The sequence below is a fragment of the Trichoderma breve genome, chromosome 1 (genome assembly GCF_028502605.1).
Source record: "Trichoderma breve strain T069 chromosome 1, whole genome shotgun sequence".
NCBI classification, from domain to species: domain Eukaryota; kingdom Fungi; phylum Ascomycota; class Sordariomycetes; order Hypocreales; family Hypocreaceae; genus Trichoderma; species Trichoderma breve.
Window position 1 is genome coordinate 7,204,877 of NC_079232.1, and position 17,233 is coordinate 7,222,109.

General features: G+C 48.7%; 3 protein-coding genes across 3 annotated transcripts; 2 read left to right on the plus strand and 1 right to left on the minus strand.

Moving 5' to 3' along the window:
* Nucleotides 1–634: 634 nt before the first annotated feature.
* Nucleotides 635–2,236, minus strand: T069G_02121 (protein kinase domain-containing protein; the record flags this gene model as incomplete). The annotated part of the gene is made up of 1 exon (XM_056169331.1): nt 635–2,236. The coding sequence occupies one exon, from the start codon at nt 2,234–2,236 to the stop codon at nt 635–637; it is 1,602 nt and encodes a 533-aa protein (XP_056034647.1).
* Nucleotides 2,237–2,837: 601 nt separating this feature from the next.
* On the plus strand, nt 2,838–3,632 carry T069G_02122 (uncharacterized protein; the record flags this gene model as incomplete). The annotated part of the gene is made up of 1 exon (XM_056169332.1): nt 2,838–3,632. The coding sequence occupies one exon, from the start codon at nt 2,838–2,840 to the stop codon at nt 3,630–3,632; it is 795 nt and encodes a 264-aa protein (XP_056034648.1).
* Nucleotides 3,633–7,290: 3,658 nt separating this feature from the next.
* On the plus strand, nt 7,291–17,197 carry T069G_02123 (choline/Carnitine o-acyltransferase domain-containing protein; the record flags this gene model as incomplete). Its single annotated transcript, XM_056169333.1, has 10 exons — nt 7,291–7,669; nt 7,723–8,008; nt 8,091–8,616; nt 8,678–8,798; nt 8,854–10,785; nt 10,846–14,276; nt 14,350–15,658; nt 15,714–15,973; nt 16,071–17,023; nt 17,089–17,197. 10 exons carry the CDS (start codon nt 7,291–7,293, stop codon nt 17,195–17,197), a joined length of 9,306 nt encoding a protein of 3,101 aa, XP_056034649.1.
* Between the last annotated feature and the right edge of the window lie 36 nt (nt 17,198–17,233).

Below are 17,233 nucleotides of genomic sequence, written 5' to 3' on the forward strand. Positions count from 1 at the left end.
GTCCATAGCTGTAGATTCGAGAGACTAAGCTTCGTAAAAGCGAATGGTGGAGAATAGTATCCAGAAAGATATATGTGGATGGGTCGAAGCCACAAACAGCTAGCTCTGCTGGTTACCCAGTTGACGATTCGCCTCCACGTGGTAACTATCATCACATTTGACAATAGTTACCTGGCATATGAATGGATTCCAGTAATCCGTTGCTGAACTGCTGAGCATAGTATTTATTCCCTACTGCCACATGGAAGTTCCAAATAAAATATGGTTAATTTTAAAGTTGGGCGGCTTGGCGGAGCTATATTAGGCTGTGGGCCAAGATCGAAGCTAAAAGAGTTAGCTGTGATGGCATTCCGTCAAATTGAAGCCTTTTCAGCCGCAAATGTGGTTCCATACCCGAGCGCCTGTAAACAGCTGACGTGATAATAGCCCGCTGCAAATTATAATTGAGCGGGAGTTGCGTACTGACGAGAGCTATTTTGTTAAGAAGTCATAAGTACACTGAGTTGATATACAGTACTAGGTACGTGGTAGAGATTAAGACGAAGATAGATCAGGTACCTGCGGATAGATCCATTAACCAGCAGTGGTCCACGGCCATTATCCGTGAAATTTATTCGAAATTAGGGTTATGTAGTTATTCATCTGGATCAGGCGAAAGCACTCTGACTCTCTTGTCTCCGCCGTCAACACTCTGCATCATGTCCAATCGCTTCCGCTTCTTGCTGTCCTCCTCTTCCTGCATCTTGTCCCGGATGGGATCCCACACTTCATCTGCAAGAGCGTCTGCTGCACTCGGACGATCCTGAGGCTCCCATGCCAACATTTGCCGTAATAGTAGTACTAGTGGTTCCTTTATTAGTCCCTTTTTGGACTGGGTATCCAGTGTCGCCTTTAAGCCGCCATATGACTGTATTCTTATCTTCATGTTCTTCGGAGGGACGGTAAAAGCAAAAAGCCATGAGGCTGCAAGTGCCCAAATGTCAAGTTTGGCCTCGTCCAGATCTCCATTCTGCTCACTCCGACTACTCCAAATCTCGGGCGCTACGCAAACACTCGGGTCTGGCTTCGTCTTTCGTTTTCGCATGTTGATGGAAATAACCGCTCTCCCAGGAGGGGATTGGGTCTTTATTGTAGATTCGGGTTCAGTGAAGATGAGAAGGGACTCTGGTAGAATGTCTCCGTGAGTAATATTTTGCTGGTGTAGCTCAGCTAGGCCCAATAATGTCTGGTAAAATAATGCAAGACGTTTTTCGTATGCGATATTTACCCATGGCAGATCGCGAAAATTATTCTTCGCTAGAGGCACAGAATAGAATGTCCGCTCGCAGCTATCGTCATCGACTTTCTCGAGCCGATTGGAAAAGCAGGGAGGGGAGATGTTATGTTCGCACCATACATCTATGATGCCGAGCACACCTCTGTCTCGCCTCTCGTCGTACTGACGAGCGACCTGGAGTCGGTTGCTGGTGTATGGTAGGAGTGCTGTTTTGTTGTGTAGCTGCTTGACGGCGACTGGTTCTCCAGTGTAAATATTGACGCCTGATGTTATTGATGTATCGGGTATCTTGTTGTGTAGCCAGACGTTGAAAGAGGTCTTGGAGTGTGTCATCGGGGCGGGGTTGAGGGCTGGTGAAGGGTAGAGTCCACGATAACTGCTTGGATGCGTCTTGATACTGTCCTCGCCTTGATCTTGAGCGATGAATTCAAGAACAAAGCGATAATCGCCAAACCGTATAAAATTATGGCTCCGTCGCATGACGCAGCTTGGTATCCTGCGCAAAGCAAGCTCCAAGTCTGTGTGGTCCATATCGCCGTGCTCATATGTGACGGGTCGACTGGATGTTGTCTTGAGCATCAGCACACCTGATTTTGCGTGAAAGTGAATGGTTGCATGTAAATCTTTAATAAATTGACGCGCCAATGTGGCACTGAGTGATCCATCTGGTGGGCATAATAGAATGTCTGGCTTCAGGTGATCCAGTTTCCTCTCGATGATTGCTGTGGATGGACCGGCGCCTATTCGCCAGACGTCTTTGGAGTCATGATTGCTGGCTAATAGCGGTATTGACAGCTGGTAGCCGATTGTGTTTCCGTAGCGTTTGAGGGATGAAGGTGACAGTTCAGATCGAATATTGTCCAGGAGATGAATGGCAGCTGTATTGGCAGCAGAGAAGCGGGCAAAAGTCACGGCATCAGCGCGAGGCGCCGGTTGCGCTTCTGATGATTCGCTCGACATGAGGATTTTCGTTGTCTATATGAGTAATACGGATAGCTTTATGGTCTATGAGATGCGCGTCATTCGGGGTCTATAACGTGTGATGGCTTTGAGATGAGTTGCGCTGAAATGAAGATGAATATGAGAAGCTCAGCGTGAGATTCCATTTGATGCCGGCACCCCCTTGGTGCTCTGGCTGTATTATGTCAGCATTTCGACCAATGAGGGTGACAAAAGTACGGAGCGGCATACTCCGATATAAACGCCATATTACACCGTGCAAAAGCTACTAATCGTCACTTTTTGTCTCTTCATTATCATAAGTATTATTATTTCATGGATTTTGAATAATTTATCATGTGTATAGTCATTTTCTCAGCATCTTTAGTACTCTGTAGATGTGCATTCTGTTTATGTGGTTGATCCAGCTATTTTTGCCGGGCGGACGATTCACCATCACGTGACATTTGTCATCTCGAATCATCTCCCTTAATCAACAAAGCGGTGCAACTTCAACATCCAACATCAGCCTCACCACGCAGCGATTAATTCCACAACATTTCTACGCATCGCCACGACACGAATTCTAGCAGAAAGTATTGGCGATTCGTCATCCGAAATCATGGCGAAACGGAAATCCGACGCCGAAGCGCCTTTGGTCCGCAAAAAGGCAAAGCTGCACCACCCAATTATTCACGATGATCAAATTCCCGACATTCAAGCTCTGCACTCGCCATACTCACCGCCGTTATCGACGGCTAGCCCCGAGCGACGACAAAAGCGCAGGAGGACGCCCGACTCTGATTCTCAGTCCGACGACACTCTCGAACAACCAGATGCAAAGCGGGCTCGGAAAAGTCCCAGTCCCGAATCGCCAGATACGAGCTCAGAGGCGTGGCCAAGCATCGAATGCAATCCACGCGATGAAGAGCCAAACTTCATGGAGCAGCTCTACATCCGATCATACACACAAGCCATGCTACTCCATGACGAATACGACAGCGACACATCTGCCAATCACCAAAATCCCCTACCAAGCCCAGAACCTTCCGATCAAGACGTGACCGAAAGCGACGAGTGGGAGTTCCCAGCCGCCGATTTCATCAAAGCGCCGCAATCTACACCAAAAACCTCCAAGTTACTCTCTCGCCAACGACGCAGACAACAACGCGACACAACATCAAAATCAACTCCTCAAAGAAAACAACGACAGCCTCCCAAGATGGACAAAGATGGAAGGGACAAGCGGGACAAGCGGGACAAGCGGGACAAGCGGAACAAGCCACGACACGAAGCTCTTTCGTCTGCTGTCGAGACATTTTTGCATTCCAAACGATCATCCAGACGGGACACCAACTGCAAGTTGTGGCAGCTGGGTGACGATGGCATGGCATGCACAGTGTCAAGGCTGAGGTGATTCGTTTCATCGGGGATCTGGGACTGAGTGCGAGTCAACTGGAGGGCATACCCGTTAACCTGGCAGGGCCGGGGGCAGCGGGCAGTCGTTCAGATGCTTGACTCCTAGTACCTCGTGACATTCATCTTGCACGCAACATGGTCGTTAATCTGACAGGGTCGGAGGCAGCGACGTAGTTGAGCAAGTATGCGAGTTACGATGGGGCTGGTTTCAGAGACATGGTCGTTATCCTGGCAGGGCTGGGTGCAGCGGCGAAGTCTTTTTGGATGGCTCATGAAGAGATTCCTGGTTGGCGGTTTCACTCACTACTAGGTACATGCATGTGTTGAGGATGAGCGAGCGCGGTTCAGTCTGTTTGTCTGTCTGTTTTATTTATGATACCCCATGACGAGATTTTTATGATACCCCCTTTGATGGTTTAGATATTGCATATATGGCACTATATGGCGAATTGGGATGGCTATTGGTAGGGGAAGATGGGCTGTGCTACTCACAAGTGGCATCATGAGCGTCACATAGGAAGTCCGGTCTCTGTATCTCATTGGATAGTTTTGAATGCAAACACTGTCAGAATGACTAGGATGCTTTATGTACTAGGTAGAGATACAACGCTATACAGACTGGAGTGGTCACTTCACTTTTGCCATAGCGGTCTATTTCAACAGACACCTTTGTGCTCGGACTATTACCGAGACTTCAAAAAGAGCAAACCACATCGTGTCCTTCTATTCCCTGTCCGATTTTGCATTCGTAGTAGAAGATGACCACAGTTAGCCCAACCGACGGCTAATTGGACACTTGGCATTAACATTAGCATCAGCATCACGCCTGTCCCGCATTATCTATCACACATGTTGATGGGATCAAGCTTAGGAGAAGAGGGGATTTTGATTCCCGCAACGCAGACAAGGCAGAATAAGCAGCCATGGGCACTATCTATGCTAAAGTCATTCCACAGTGGATTTCCCGCCCCCAGAGTTGGAAAAACTAGCGGCGATGCGCATTGATTGCCCGTCGAAGAGTGCAGGGATCTTCAACCGGCTTGCCGTTTCTACAGTAGCTGCCGCCCTTGATTCTTGTCATCCGTCCAACGGGGCGTTAGCAGTTAATTCCGCATGAATTCTCACAACCCGTTGGGGGTCATGTCATGCACCGAAACGAACGGCTTTCCGGCTATGTATGTGCATCTCTTTGAACCTCCTAATCGAGGTAGTATGTTGACCACCATCTCATATGCATCGCGGAAAACTAGCTTTGCCAAGAGTCTTTCTTTAGGGAGGATGGGGCCGACATCGGTTTCTGAATTGCATTTGGTTTTACAGATGGATTTGGATCCAGATATGCATCTCGCTTTCAGTATGTAAAATCGAAGACGATCGTAAACAAGGAAAAGAACCTAGTCGGTCATTCTACGTCTACAACAACGATCGATGAAACTGACTGCCACCCTTCCGAAGCAACAAAAGCTATGAGACATACCAAAAAGTCGTATACACAGCTCTAATTCCACTACACTTATCATTCTTTTTTAATATGTCTTTAAAATCCGAAAAAGACGCGACTAATTTCTACTAGTTGTACTGTTGCTCACCACATCCGGCAAAAGGTCATGCATCTGGAGCAAACGTACACAATCCATCACTAATCATGACTAACCTACACCAAATTTGATCGGATCGTGGATCCAGCCATTTCACTCTAAATCCTCTTCATTTTGATCCTATTCTTTTTGCTCTCCTAACGTTTCCACTTGACGTGATTTATCGGTCCTTTTTGCTGCTCTGCTTACTAGTCTTTTTTTGTTTGAGTCCGCCGACACTCTTGAGGTTCCGAGACTCACACAATCCTTTAGAGATTTACTCGAAACTGTAGAATCAGCAGCTATCAACCGACTTGGCCCTGCTGCGAAACTTGCGAGAAGTTGATCATCTGCCGTTCTGTCTTCACCTTGTGTAGCCTCAAAACTCACAACCCTGTCTGGCGGTAAAACGCCAAAACCCCCATGGAGCTCGTTGCTCTAATAAGCGACCAACCTTTTTCTGACTGGTCGCGGGGTTTAAACAACGCCGACGATTCTTAAACCCAGAGGCCCCGCCAGTGAGCGTGAAAATCGGCGACAGATGAAAAACAGACGCCCGATTAACTGTGCGATTAATTCGCCAAAGCAATTGCTCCTGGTAATGATTCAAGTACTCTGGTGGATGCCCCGGCGTTTGTATATGAATATCTGAAGACATATTAGACGCTGAATCGGCCCGTTGGCGGGGAACGAAATATTCAAGCTTGGAAAAAACCCTGCTAGCTCTGGAGATTGCCTCGTGTCCATGTACCGTGTCGTATGAAGCTACCGGTCCTGGTTAAATCGCTGCGTGGTTTATACAAGTCCGTCTTACATGGAGAACTACCATCACCTCAAAGCAAAGCACTAGATATGCAAAGATGATCACTACCTGCTAATAGAGCGCTAGGAATTGCGGGACGCTATCTAGGACTTGCGGCTTCTTTTCCACAGGTCACAATTGCTTGAATACCTCTCAAATACTTTGATTGCTAGCTTAGGCTATGTATGAGTGAACGAGGACATGACGTGTATCTTTGGGGTAAATGTTTGTTACATGTGAATATCGCTATATTTCCCTCTTTGAACAATTCTATGGAGAACCCGATTACGCCTTCTGGGACTGGCGATAACCCCTGCACATCACAAGCCATACATCTACGCGTGTACACCCTGTCTTGTGGAAGTCATATATTTTTCGCGCGCAAGATTAATTAAAGCATGATTACTGGCATCATACTGACATCTCACGTTACACAAGATGGTTCACGTAGATCTAGACGATAATACATGTGCCAGCAAAGCGCCTTGAATTATCTACCGAGAAATCTCGATCCAGAAAAGGGAACGAGCACGAGCATTTTTCATCCCATGTTTTCATTGGTGACATGCACGACATGCAAATGCCTGCCATGTGAGCCACTAGAGCATTTACAGCATGGTGCTCACCATCGTGCTAGATCTGAATCCTTCTGATGGAGCACATACGAGCGTGAGCAATACAATTTCGGTGGAGATGTCTGGAGAAGATGCTCCATCCAGCCCCCTCAACGATATCCGGGGCAGCTTACAGGACAACTCCATTCTCCCCCGCGTACTGTACAATGAAGTTTTGCGGGGAGAAGTTCTTCGCTACGACATCCGTCCATTTCACCCCTGACGGCATATCACAGCGGACCACCATTTGTTTTGGGGGGAGGGTGGCATTGCATGCGCTCCAATGGAACCTCAGATTTCCTGCTTGCCAACACCTAACCCTGCCCGACGCGGCGGTATAACGTAAAAGTGAGATTCATTGAATTACTCGGGCTTTCTACCAAAACTATCAGATGATGACTGCATGGCTAATGTTTTCCAATAAACTTGGCTTCCGTCCTGTGTTTTAGAATAATGGAGCAACAGCATGGGTTTCAACCAAGTCCATGGGCCACTGTTTATCAGATTCTGTATTCAGAAAACTTGTGGGGTGAAAGAGGAGTCGATGCAAGAACTACGTTGTATATATAGACAATTTCATCCTAGACTCTCGGCCGAGTAAACAGTAGCTGCTATGTGCTCCGTACACTGTTCAATTTCACTCTGAAGCCCAAATTAAACAAAATGACGTCCCCAGAGCCTGTTCCGATTGCCATCGTGGGCATGGGCTGTCGGTATCCTGCAGGAGCCAACAGCCCGGAGGAGTTGTGGAACGTTGTTGCTGAGGGTCGAAGTGGATGGACAGAAGTGCCTCTGGATAGATTCAACCATGAGGCATTCTACCACCCCGAGCCTGAGATTCCAGGTACCATTAACCAGAAGGGAGGTCACTTCATAGACCAAGATATTTCTGCATTTGATGCTGGCTTCTTTGGAATAGCACAGCAAGAAGCAGAGACACTGGATCCACAGCAGCGTGTCGTGCTGGAGACTTCATGGGAAGCTATTGAGAATGCTGGCATTCCAATGCATCACCTCAAGGGGTCAGACACTGGAATATTTGGTAACGTGCATCTTCTAACCGTGCTATTGAATAGATGGCTAACGGTTCTCTAGTGGCCATGTTCGGCCATGACTTTGAACAAGCAACACACAAGGACCCAGTGGCCGTCTCCAAATACCACAATCTTGGGGTGGCACGCCCGTTGCTCGCAAACAGAGTGTCGTACATCTTTGATCTTCAAGGACCTTCGGTAGTAGTTGATACTGCTTGTTCAGGAAGCTTGGCAGCTATTAGCTTAGCCTGTCAAAGTCTTCGCTCTAGAGAGACATCCATGGCATTAGCAGGCGGTGTCAATCTGATATTTTCTCCAGATCAAATGTCTCTCATGTCAATGACTGGGTGAGTGTCCTTGATGAAGAGTGGATGGCTTGTTGGACACGCTCTCGCATAGAAATGAGACTAACAAATACATCCACAATAGGCTGTTCAACGACGAAGGGAGGTCTTTCACATTCGACACTCGCGGTAACGGCTATGGTCGAGGAGAAGGCGTAGGAATTGTTGTCCTAAAGCGCCTGGATGATGCACTGCGCAACGGGGACACCATTCGCGCCGTTATTCGAAACTCGGGCATCAACTCCGATGGCCGCACAAACGGAATCATGCTCCCCAATCAAGCCGCTCAAGAACGCCTTGCAAGGACCTTATTCCAAAACATTCCATTCAGCCCATCTGACGTGCAGTATGTAGAGGCACATGGCACAGGAACCAAAGCCGGAGACAAAGTCGAAGTAAACACCATCCGAAATGTCTTTTGCGAGGGTCGCGAGAGCGAGAATCCGGTATTTGTTGGTGCTACGAAGCCCAACCTTGGACATTCTGAAGCGGCGAGCGGCACTGCAGGGCTTATCAAGACGGTGATGGCGATGGAAAAGGGACTGATTCCGCCAAACATTCTGCTGGAAAACTTTAAGCCTGGGCTGGAACCGGGTCACTGGAGTATGGAGGTGAGATGAGCTACTTTTGCAAGATGATGAAGTTTGCACAGTTTCTAATGCAAGCAAATAGATTGCGCGATCGCTCACACCGTGGCCGTCAACAAAGACCAGTCGAAAGGCTGTGGTCAACAGCTTTGGATTCGGAGGGACAAATGCAATGCTGCTTTTAGAATTTGGGCGGGTTTACGATGGTAACTATGGTTGAACCTTTCAGTTAGAATCTCTACTTACACAAAGACCTTGCAGGCGCAAACAATTACATCAATGGCCTAGATCGCGACGAGCGTATCAGGCCAGACGAACCCAAGATCCCTCGTCTCTTCCCTCTATCTGCTACATCAGAGTTTTCTCTCCAGAATGCTGCCAAAGATCTTGCAGATTATTTGAAGCGTCGCGGCGACATTCGACTTGACGATCTTTCTCATACCCTCACCGGGCGAAGATCTCAATTCCAGTGGCGCACGAGCATTGTTGCTGAAGACGTCGATTCTCTCATCCAGAGTCTTTCAGCAAAAGATCTAGTACGGAGCAAGATACCAAACAAAACTGCAAATGCCTTCGTCTTTACCGGACAAGGCGCGCAGTGGGCGAGGATGGGTCACAACCTCCTATCGGCGGAAGCCAATGAGTTCACGAGATCCATCTCGGCTTCGGAACAGCTGCTCAAGGAATTTGGTGCTCAATGGAGCCTTGTCGAGGAATTATCCAAGGACGCAGCATCAAGTCGCTTAAACGACAGTACATATGGCCAACCTGCCAGCACAGCCGTTCAAATCGCTCTCGTTGACCTCTTGAAGAGCTGGAATGTCCTGCCCTCAGCGGTAGTTGGTCATTCCAGCGGTGAAATCGCCGCGGCATATGCTGCTGGAGCTATTTCTCACAAGGCAGCTATGCTTGCTTCATACCATAGAAGCTTCCTGGCTGAATTGTCTAAACAACGGACTACACAGCGTGGAACTATGCTGGCTGTTGGGCTCGGACGTGAAGATGCTGAAAGGTACATTGGAAAATTGGAGGCTCCAGGTATTGTGGTGGCTTGTATCAACAGTCCATCGAGTGTAACGATCTCTGGTGATGCAGATGGTATTTCAGCGTTGAAAGACGCTCTCGATGAAGATCAAATATTCAACCGGCGACTCAAAGTTGATACGGCGTATCACTCTCACCATATGAAACTGGTTAGCTCTGATTATCTGCAACAGCTCGAGGGACTCGAGGCAGGCACAACGGATCCCTCGATTCGCTACTTTTCCAGTGTTACGGGACAAGAAAAGTTGGATGGTTTTGGTGGCTCATACTGGGTCGAGAACTTGGTGTCCCCAGTCCGCTTCTCAGATGCTTTACAGAATTTGTATCATCAAGTAAAGCAAGGTTCCCTCAATATTGTCGAGATAGGCCCACACTCGGCTCTCTCTGGACCAGTCAAACAAACCCTGGCAGGGCTACAGAGTGAAGGGTCTTCATACACCTATATTCCCACGTTGGTACGTAATGAACATGGCGTCAGGTCTCTCATGAATGCGGGATCGAGTCTCTTCCGTGGTGGTAGCGACATCGATATGAGCGCGGTGGCTTCACTCAGCATCTCACACTCATCGCTACCAGCTGTTCTAGGAGACTTGCCGACCTACTACTGGAATCACACAACAACTCATTGGACAGAGTCGCGACTCAGCCGCGAGTACAGATGTCGAAAGTATCCCGCCCATGATCTTTTGGGTTCTCGAGTGATTGCATCATCGGATAGCCAACCTAGCTGGCGAATACTGTTGAGTACTGACAGGCTTCCATGGTTGCAAGACCACGTCGTCGATAACTTTATCGTGTTCCCCGCTGCTGGATACATGACCATGGCAATCCAAGCCTTGCAACAACTGGATCAGGATCGTCGCCCAGATCTAAAGCCCAAGGGTTACAGACTAAAAAATGTTTCCTTCAAAAAGACTTTGACGCTGCCCAAAGATGACACGCCCGTTGAAGTCATCATATCATTCCAATATGCCGACTCGAGCGATTCTTGGGCCTTTACTGTCTCTTCAATGTCAGACCAAGGCAAATGGCAGGACCACTCAAGTGGAACTATATCAGCCGTCTTTGAGACTGATTTGGATGAGATTGAACAGACTCGTGAAGCAGAATACAGTCAAAAGTCTCAGATCTCTCGTCTTACAAGCGCTGGTGAGAATTGTAACAAGATCATTTCACACAAGGAGCTATATGCCCAGATGGCTGCAACAGGCAACCAATATGGCCCTACATTTGCAATCAACGACGAAATGAGGATATCAAGCTTCCAATCTCTGAATAAACTTGTTGTGCCGGACATTCTTGCAAAGATGCCTGGGCAATTCATGCAGCCACACGTTATCCATCCCACAACGCTCGATGGAATCATTCAGTCGTGTCTTCCTGTTTTCCAACAGCACTCCATCAAGGGGTCCGTCATGCCGATTCTCATCAGCGATGTGTTTATTTCGACAGATATTGCCAATAAGCCAGGCAGTCAACTCCAGGCCGTGTGCGATTTGAGTGATGTATTTGCGCACTCTACAAGCTTTAGCACAGCAGTCTTTCAAGCAAGAGAGAATGGTGAGCCACAATGTGTCCTCACTATGGATAGAGGAGAGATTCGCGTGGTTGGAGAGGCTCAGTCTTCTCAGGCTATCAGCAACGACAACATCTTTAAGATGGAATGGGGTCTCGACACTTCATCAATTACCGCCGAGATCATCGAGTCTGTGGTGATTCCCTTACAGTCCGACGAGGCCGGTATTTCTCAGGCAGAGAAAGTCAATCTGACTTCTGTTGCTTGCGCGAGATACATTGATTGGGCTGTCAGAGAAATGAATGATCGTGGACTCACTGTGAAAGACGACCATCGAGTCAACTGGTGGAAGTTGCTGCAAAAGTTTGCTGCCTCAGAGGTAGGCAAGTCTCTCATCCAACAGAGCCCAAAGACCAAAGAAGACTTGGATAAACTCACCTCGAGGCTGGGCGTCGAAGGAGAGGCCGTGGCTAGAATTGGACCTGAGCTGATTCTACTCTTGACGGGTGAAACTGATCCGCTCACTCACTTCCTCAAGGACGATCTTTTGTTCCGAGTGTATCATTCTGATGAAGGCGCTCGACCCAACCAATACATGGCTGACTACGTCAAGATGCTCACGTTCCAAAGGAGAGATCTCAGAATTCTGGAAATTGGCGCCGGTACTGGAGGCACGACATATCGTATTCTTCAATCATGCACTCCCAACGGCGATAGTTTCTGCGCAGAATACATGTACACAGATATTTCCTCTGGATTCTTCGAGGCCGTCCGCACAACCCGGCTAAAGGATTGGGCTCACCTCTTGACATTCCAGACTCTAGATCTCGAAAAGGACGCAGCAGAGCAAGGATTCAAAGAGCACTCTTACGATCTCGTCGTTGCTGCAAACGTCGTCCATGCTACACGATCTCTGGCAAAGTCACTCAACACCATCCGCAAGCTGCTAAAGCCTGGCGGTGTACTTGGTCTTGTGGAACTTACTAGGACAACGCCGTACATCAACATGACGTTTGGATCGATTCCCGGCTGGTGGGCTGGTGTTGACGAAGGACGAACTGAAAGCCCGCTTCAATCTGCTGAGCAGTGGAACGCACATCTTCAAAATGCTGGATTTTCGGGGGTTGATCTGGCTGCATATGATCTTCCTGAGCCAGAGAGACATTGTGCTCTGCTGTTGTCGACTGCTGTAGCGGCTCAGCCGTTGGATAACAGGCTTGATGCTCCCCGATTCAAAATCCTGAATTCCATTGCGGAGAATCAGTATGCACATGGATTTTCAGACAAATTAGCTACCGCTTTGACTACCAAGGGCTTTCAATCTTCCATTGACGAGTGGGAAAAGACTGCTGCCGACGATTCGCGCTCCTACATCATCATCGAGTCTTCTAACCAGCCTCTCCTCACACAGGCTTCCAGCGAGAAATTTGCCCGCATCACGGAATTATTATCCAGTGTGAAAAAGGTGTACTGGATCAGCTTCGCAAATGCTAGCGGCAATGTCGTGCCGGAGAACTCGTTGATCACAGGAGTCTCGAGATCCGCACGAAACGAGAATCCCCATCTCGATTTCTTCACTGTTGATGTGCAAGACTCTCTGGACCAACATCCCGACAAAGTCTTACAGGCCATCACAACATTCATCAGTTCTACAGAAAACAAGATTGCAAAGAACGAGCCCCGTGAGTTTGAGCTCATGTACAAGGACGAAAAGCTACAAATCCAGCGCTTCGTCGCGAATGAGAAACTCTCACGAGCAGTTTCGACCACTTCAGACGACTCAGAGACAGAAGAAGTCAAGTTCCACCAGCCTGAGCGTCCTCTCAAGATCAACGTCGACAAGCCCGGTCTCTTGAACAGCCTCGTATTCATCGATGATGATGCCGGCGAACTCGGTCCCGATGAGATTGAAATCCAGTCTTACGCCTGGGGCCTCAACTTCTCAGACGTCTTTATTGCCCTCGGTCAACTACCTCCCACTCAACCCATGGTCGGCGAAAGCGCAGGTATTGTTACAGCTGTTGGATCCAACTTCAAATCGCAGTACAAGCCCGGTGATCGCGTAACGGCCATGTTCGGCACACCTTATGCCAGTCGAACCAGGACAAACGGCCATTTGATTCATCGCATTCCTGATTCTCTATCATTCACAGATGCTGCCTCGATTCCTCTGACTTTTGCAACGGCATACTACTCGCTCTTTGACTGTGCCAATCTCCGTCAGGGGCAAACAATTCTGATACACTCTGCTTCCGGAGCATTGGGCCAAGTAGCCATCAAGGTTGCTCAACGACTTGGCGCAGTCATTTTTGCCACCGTTGGCAGTGTCTCCAAGCGGGAAATCCTCATGGAGCAATACGGCATCCCGGAGAGTCACATCTTTAGCAGTCGCACAACCGATTTCGCAGCTGGTGTCAAGCGACTCACGAATGGTGCCGGGGTGGACGTGGTCTTGAACTCTCTCTCTGGTCCTATGCTTCATGCTTCTTGGGAGTCTGTCGCTGCATTTGGGACCTTTGTTGAGGTGGGCAAGACGGACATTTCCCGTCGCAGTCAGCTCAACATGAAGCCGTTTGAGAGGAACCTGAGATTCGTCAGTGTGGACTTGGTAGGACTTTCGAAGCAGCGACCAGCAGAGTGCCAGAGACTCTTGGAGAGAATCTTCGCCGACTTTGGAGCTGGACACTTTACACCACTGCCAGTAACAGCCTTGCCTATTGGTGATATCGAAAAAGCCTTCAGACTGATGCAGAGCCGGAAGCATACTGGGAAAATCGTTCTAGAGGCTTCCGATGAGTCTACAGTTCAAGCCAAGGTAAAGCCTCTTCAACTACGAGCCGACGGAACGTACATCATTGTTGGCGGCCTTGGAAGTTTGGGCAAGCATCTGTGCAGGCATCTCCAAGAAAAGGGCGCACGGCACATTGCCTTGTTTACGCGACAGAGTTATGATGACGCGGCTAAGGGTGAGATGGAGAAAGAGCTCACTGATATTCCCGATGCTGTTGTCAAGATTGCGACGTGTGATGTTGGAAATGCCAGCGTGGTTGAACAAGTGGCCAAGCAACTTGGTGAAGATATGCCGCCAGTAAGAGGCATTCTTCATGGTGGTATGGTGTTGTCGGTAAGTTGAGTCTAGAATATGTAGTCTGAAGAGTATAAGATTTTGTTGGCATGACACTAACAATTCTCATCAGGACCGAACGATATCCCAAATCACACAGCAAGACTTTGAGATTGCCCTCTTGCCCAAGTACCATGGCACGATCAACCTCTACAATGCATTCTACAACAAAGACGTCGACTTCTTCATCAACCTCTCTTCTCTTTGCGGTGTTGTCGGCACAATCGGACAGTCCAATTATGCTGCTGGAGGCACATATCAGGACATGTTTACGCACACTCAAGTATCTGCAGGCCGCAAGAATTTCGTCACCATTGATTTTCCCTTGATTAAGAGTACATATACCGTTACCCAGGAGCACACTCACTCTTTGGCTAGACAGGGCGTTCAGTTGCTTCCTATCGAGATTGCACTGCCTGTTGTGGACTATGCGATGAGCGGGAAGGCATTCAAGGATGGCAATCACCAGATCGCGTTTGGTCTCGATCCGCAATCCTTCATTGATCAAACGATTCCAGGTGGAAGAGTGCCACCGCTCGTGTCTCATATTTTATCTGCTCACGGCCGAGGTCTTGCGCGTCAAGCCAGTCGTGAAAATGAACAAACTGCAGAAGAAAAGATTGCTCTTGCATCAACTGTCGAAGATGCAGAAGAATTAGTTCTGGTTGCAATCCGCGACAAGATCGCGTCTCTTACCGTGCTGGAAGCCGAAGAACTTGATGTCGACCAGTCTATTGCAAACATGGCACTCGACTCGCTCGTCGCCACCGAGATCAAGAACTGGATCACTAACAAACTTCAGGCGCCAGTCCAAACGTCGGATATTTTGGATGCACCGAGCCTTCGTTATCTTGCTGCTTTTGTCACCAAAGGCTCCAACCTGGTGAAGAGTAAAGTTGGCTCACAGCAGAATGGGCAGAACGACGATACTAATGGCGATAACAACGCCGTCAATGCCAAGAGAGAGGTTGCCCTTCCCAAGTATCCCATGCAGACGCTCGAAGGGACGCTAGAAATCTTCCTCGATTCCGTCGGCCACATTGCAAACGAAGATGAGTTGAAGGTTACTCGTGAAGCCATCGGCGCTTTCCAGGCCCCTGATGGACTGGGACAGCAGCTGCAAAGACGACTGGCCAAGATGTCTGGAGATGAAGGCGAGAATAACGAAGTCGTCGACATGTACGTGAGGAACAAGTGGCTTCGAGGACGAGACTGGAGGCCTAGGCTGCGAAATTTTTTCGCTACTTTGCCTGGACAAGATACGCTTCGCCAACCTCAGGCGAATCAGGCAGCGGAACTTACATTGGGGGCGTATAAGTACAAGCTGGCTCTGGATGCGGGAACAGTTCAGCAGGATTATTACAATGAACAGGCACTGGACAGTAAGTGAAATTGCATGACCTTTTCTTATGGCGGTACTGACATGATGCGATTTAGTGGCCACTGTCTATTGGCTTTTCAGCACGAATCGCACCCCAGCCCTTGGCTGCGATGGCTACGACAGATACCCAGAGAGTGACTACATTGTTGTTATGAAACGTGGACACACATTCAAGATTCCCATGAGAGACCGCAACGGCGAAGTTGTAGCGTACAACAAGCTCGTCTCCATCTTCCAAGCCATATCTCAGCATACCCCAGAGGAAACAAACTGGACCAGTCTGCTTACTACCGCAAATCGTGATGAGTGGGCATTTGTAAGTCTAAAATATTAGCGATATTCTCTCCTTTCACTTCTCTCAGCTATCATATATATTTCCAGCAGGCCATCGTGCAAAGCTAACTGTGCTCCAGGCCCGTGATGAAATAATAATGGGAAGCGAAGACGGCCGTAACTTTGTCAAGACAATCGAAGAGTCTCTCTTCATCATCTACCTCGAAGACGTCTCCCCCGAAACAGCAAACGATCGCGCAGACGTCTTCCTCCTGGACGACAATTCCAACCGCTGGCTAGACAAGACGCTCTCCTTTGTCGTCTGCGCCAACGGCGTGTCTGCCATCTGGGGCGAGCACACCATGGTTGACGGCACCACGTTTGGCGGGTTGATCAAAGCTCTCAGCTCGCCGTCAAACAAGCCAATCCAAACATCCAACGGATCATCTACCGATAACACCGTGGTCGACGGTGACTTTTCCTATATTTCATTCACGTTACCAGCCACCCTTTCAAAACGCATCTCTCCGCTCCAAGTTCAACATCAACGAGCTCACGATGGCTACACGCTCGCCAATCTCACTCACACTTACTACGCAGCCACTTATCTAAGAAAGCAAAAGCTCCCGCCAAAGACTGTCATCCAGCTGGTAATCCAAGTAGCCGTCCGCCGCCTCTTCGGATACAACCCCCTAGGCGCAGTGGACGTAATCTCCCAGCGCCCATTCCGCGGTGGACGAACAGACATGATTTACATCATGACGCCACCCGTCCAGGCATTCTGTGCTGCAGCAGAGGATCCTTCTGTCAGTGGTATTGAGAAAAGACGATTGTTCCTGGAGGCAGTCAAATCACACGCAAGGCTCGTGGCGCTGGCAACTCGAGGAAGAGGATTCAGATGGCATCTCATGGCGCTCCGCGAGATGATGGAGCCTGGCGAGGAGCTTCCCACGTTCTATAAAGATACTGTTTTCGCCAGGACAAGCGAGCGGCCGGTTTGCACGAGTTTTACGGAATTTGGACTTCCAGAGATGGGACGGTGTCAGCCTCACAAGCCTGACGTATGGGTTGGTGTGCAGGTCTTTGACGAAAGGTAAGCAAACGTGTCAGACACGGGAATGAGTATGAGGTATTGTTTGCTGACAGTGACGTGTTTAGAGTTCAATTTACGGTGATTAATGGGGAGAGAAAGTCGGATGAGTTTGTGGACCATCTCAAGGCGGCTGCGGAGGTTGTGAGAGACATAATTGAGACTAATGCGGTATAAGGGTTAGGACAGACTATGAGTTTATGATGGCATTAT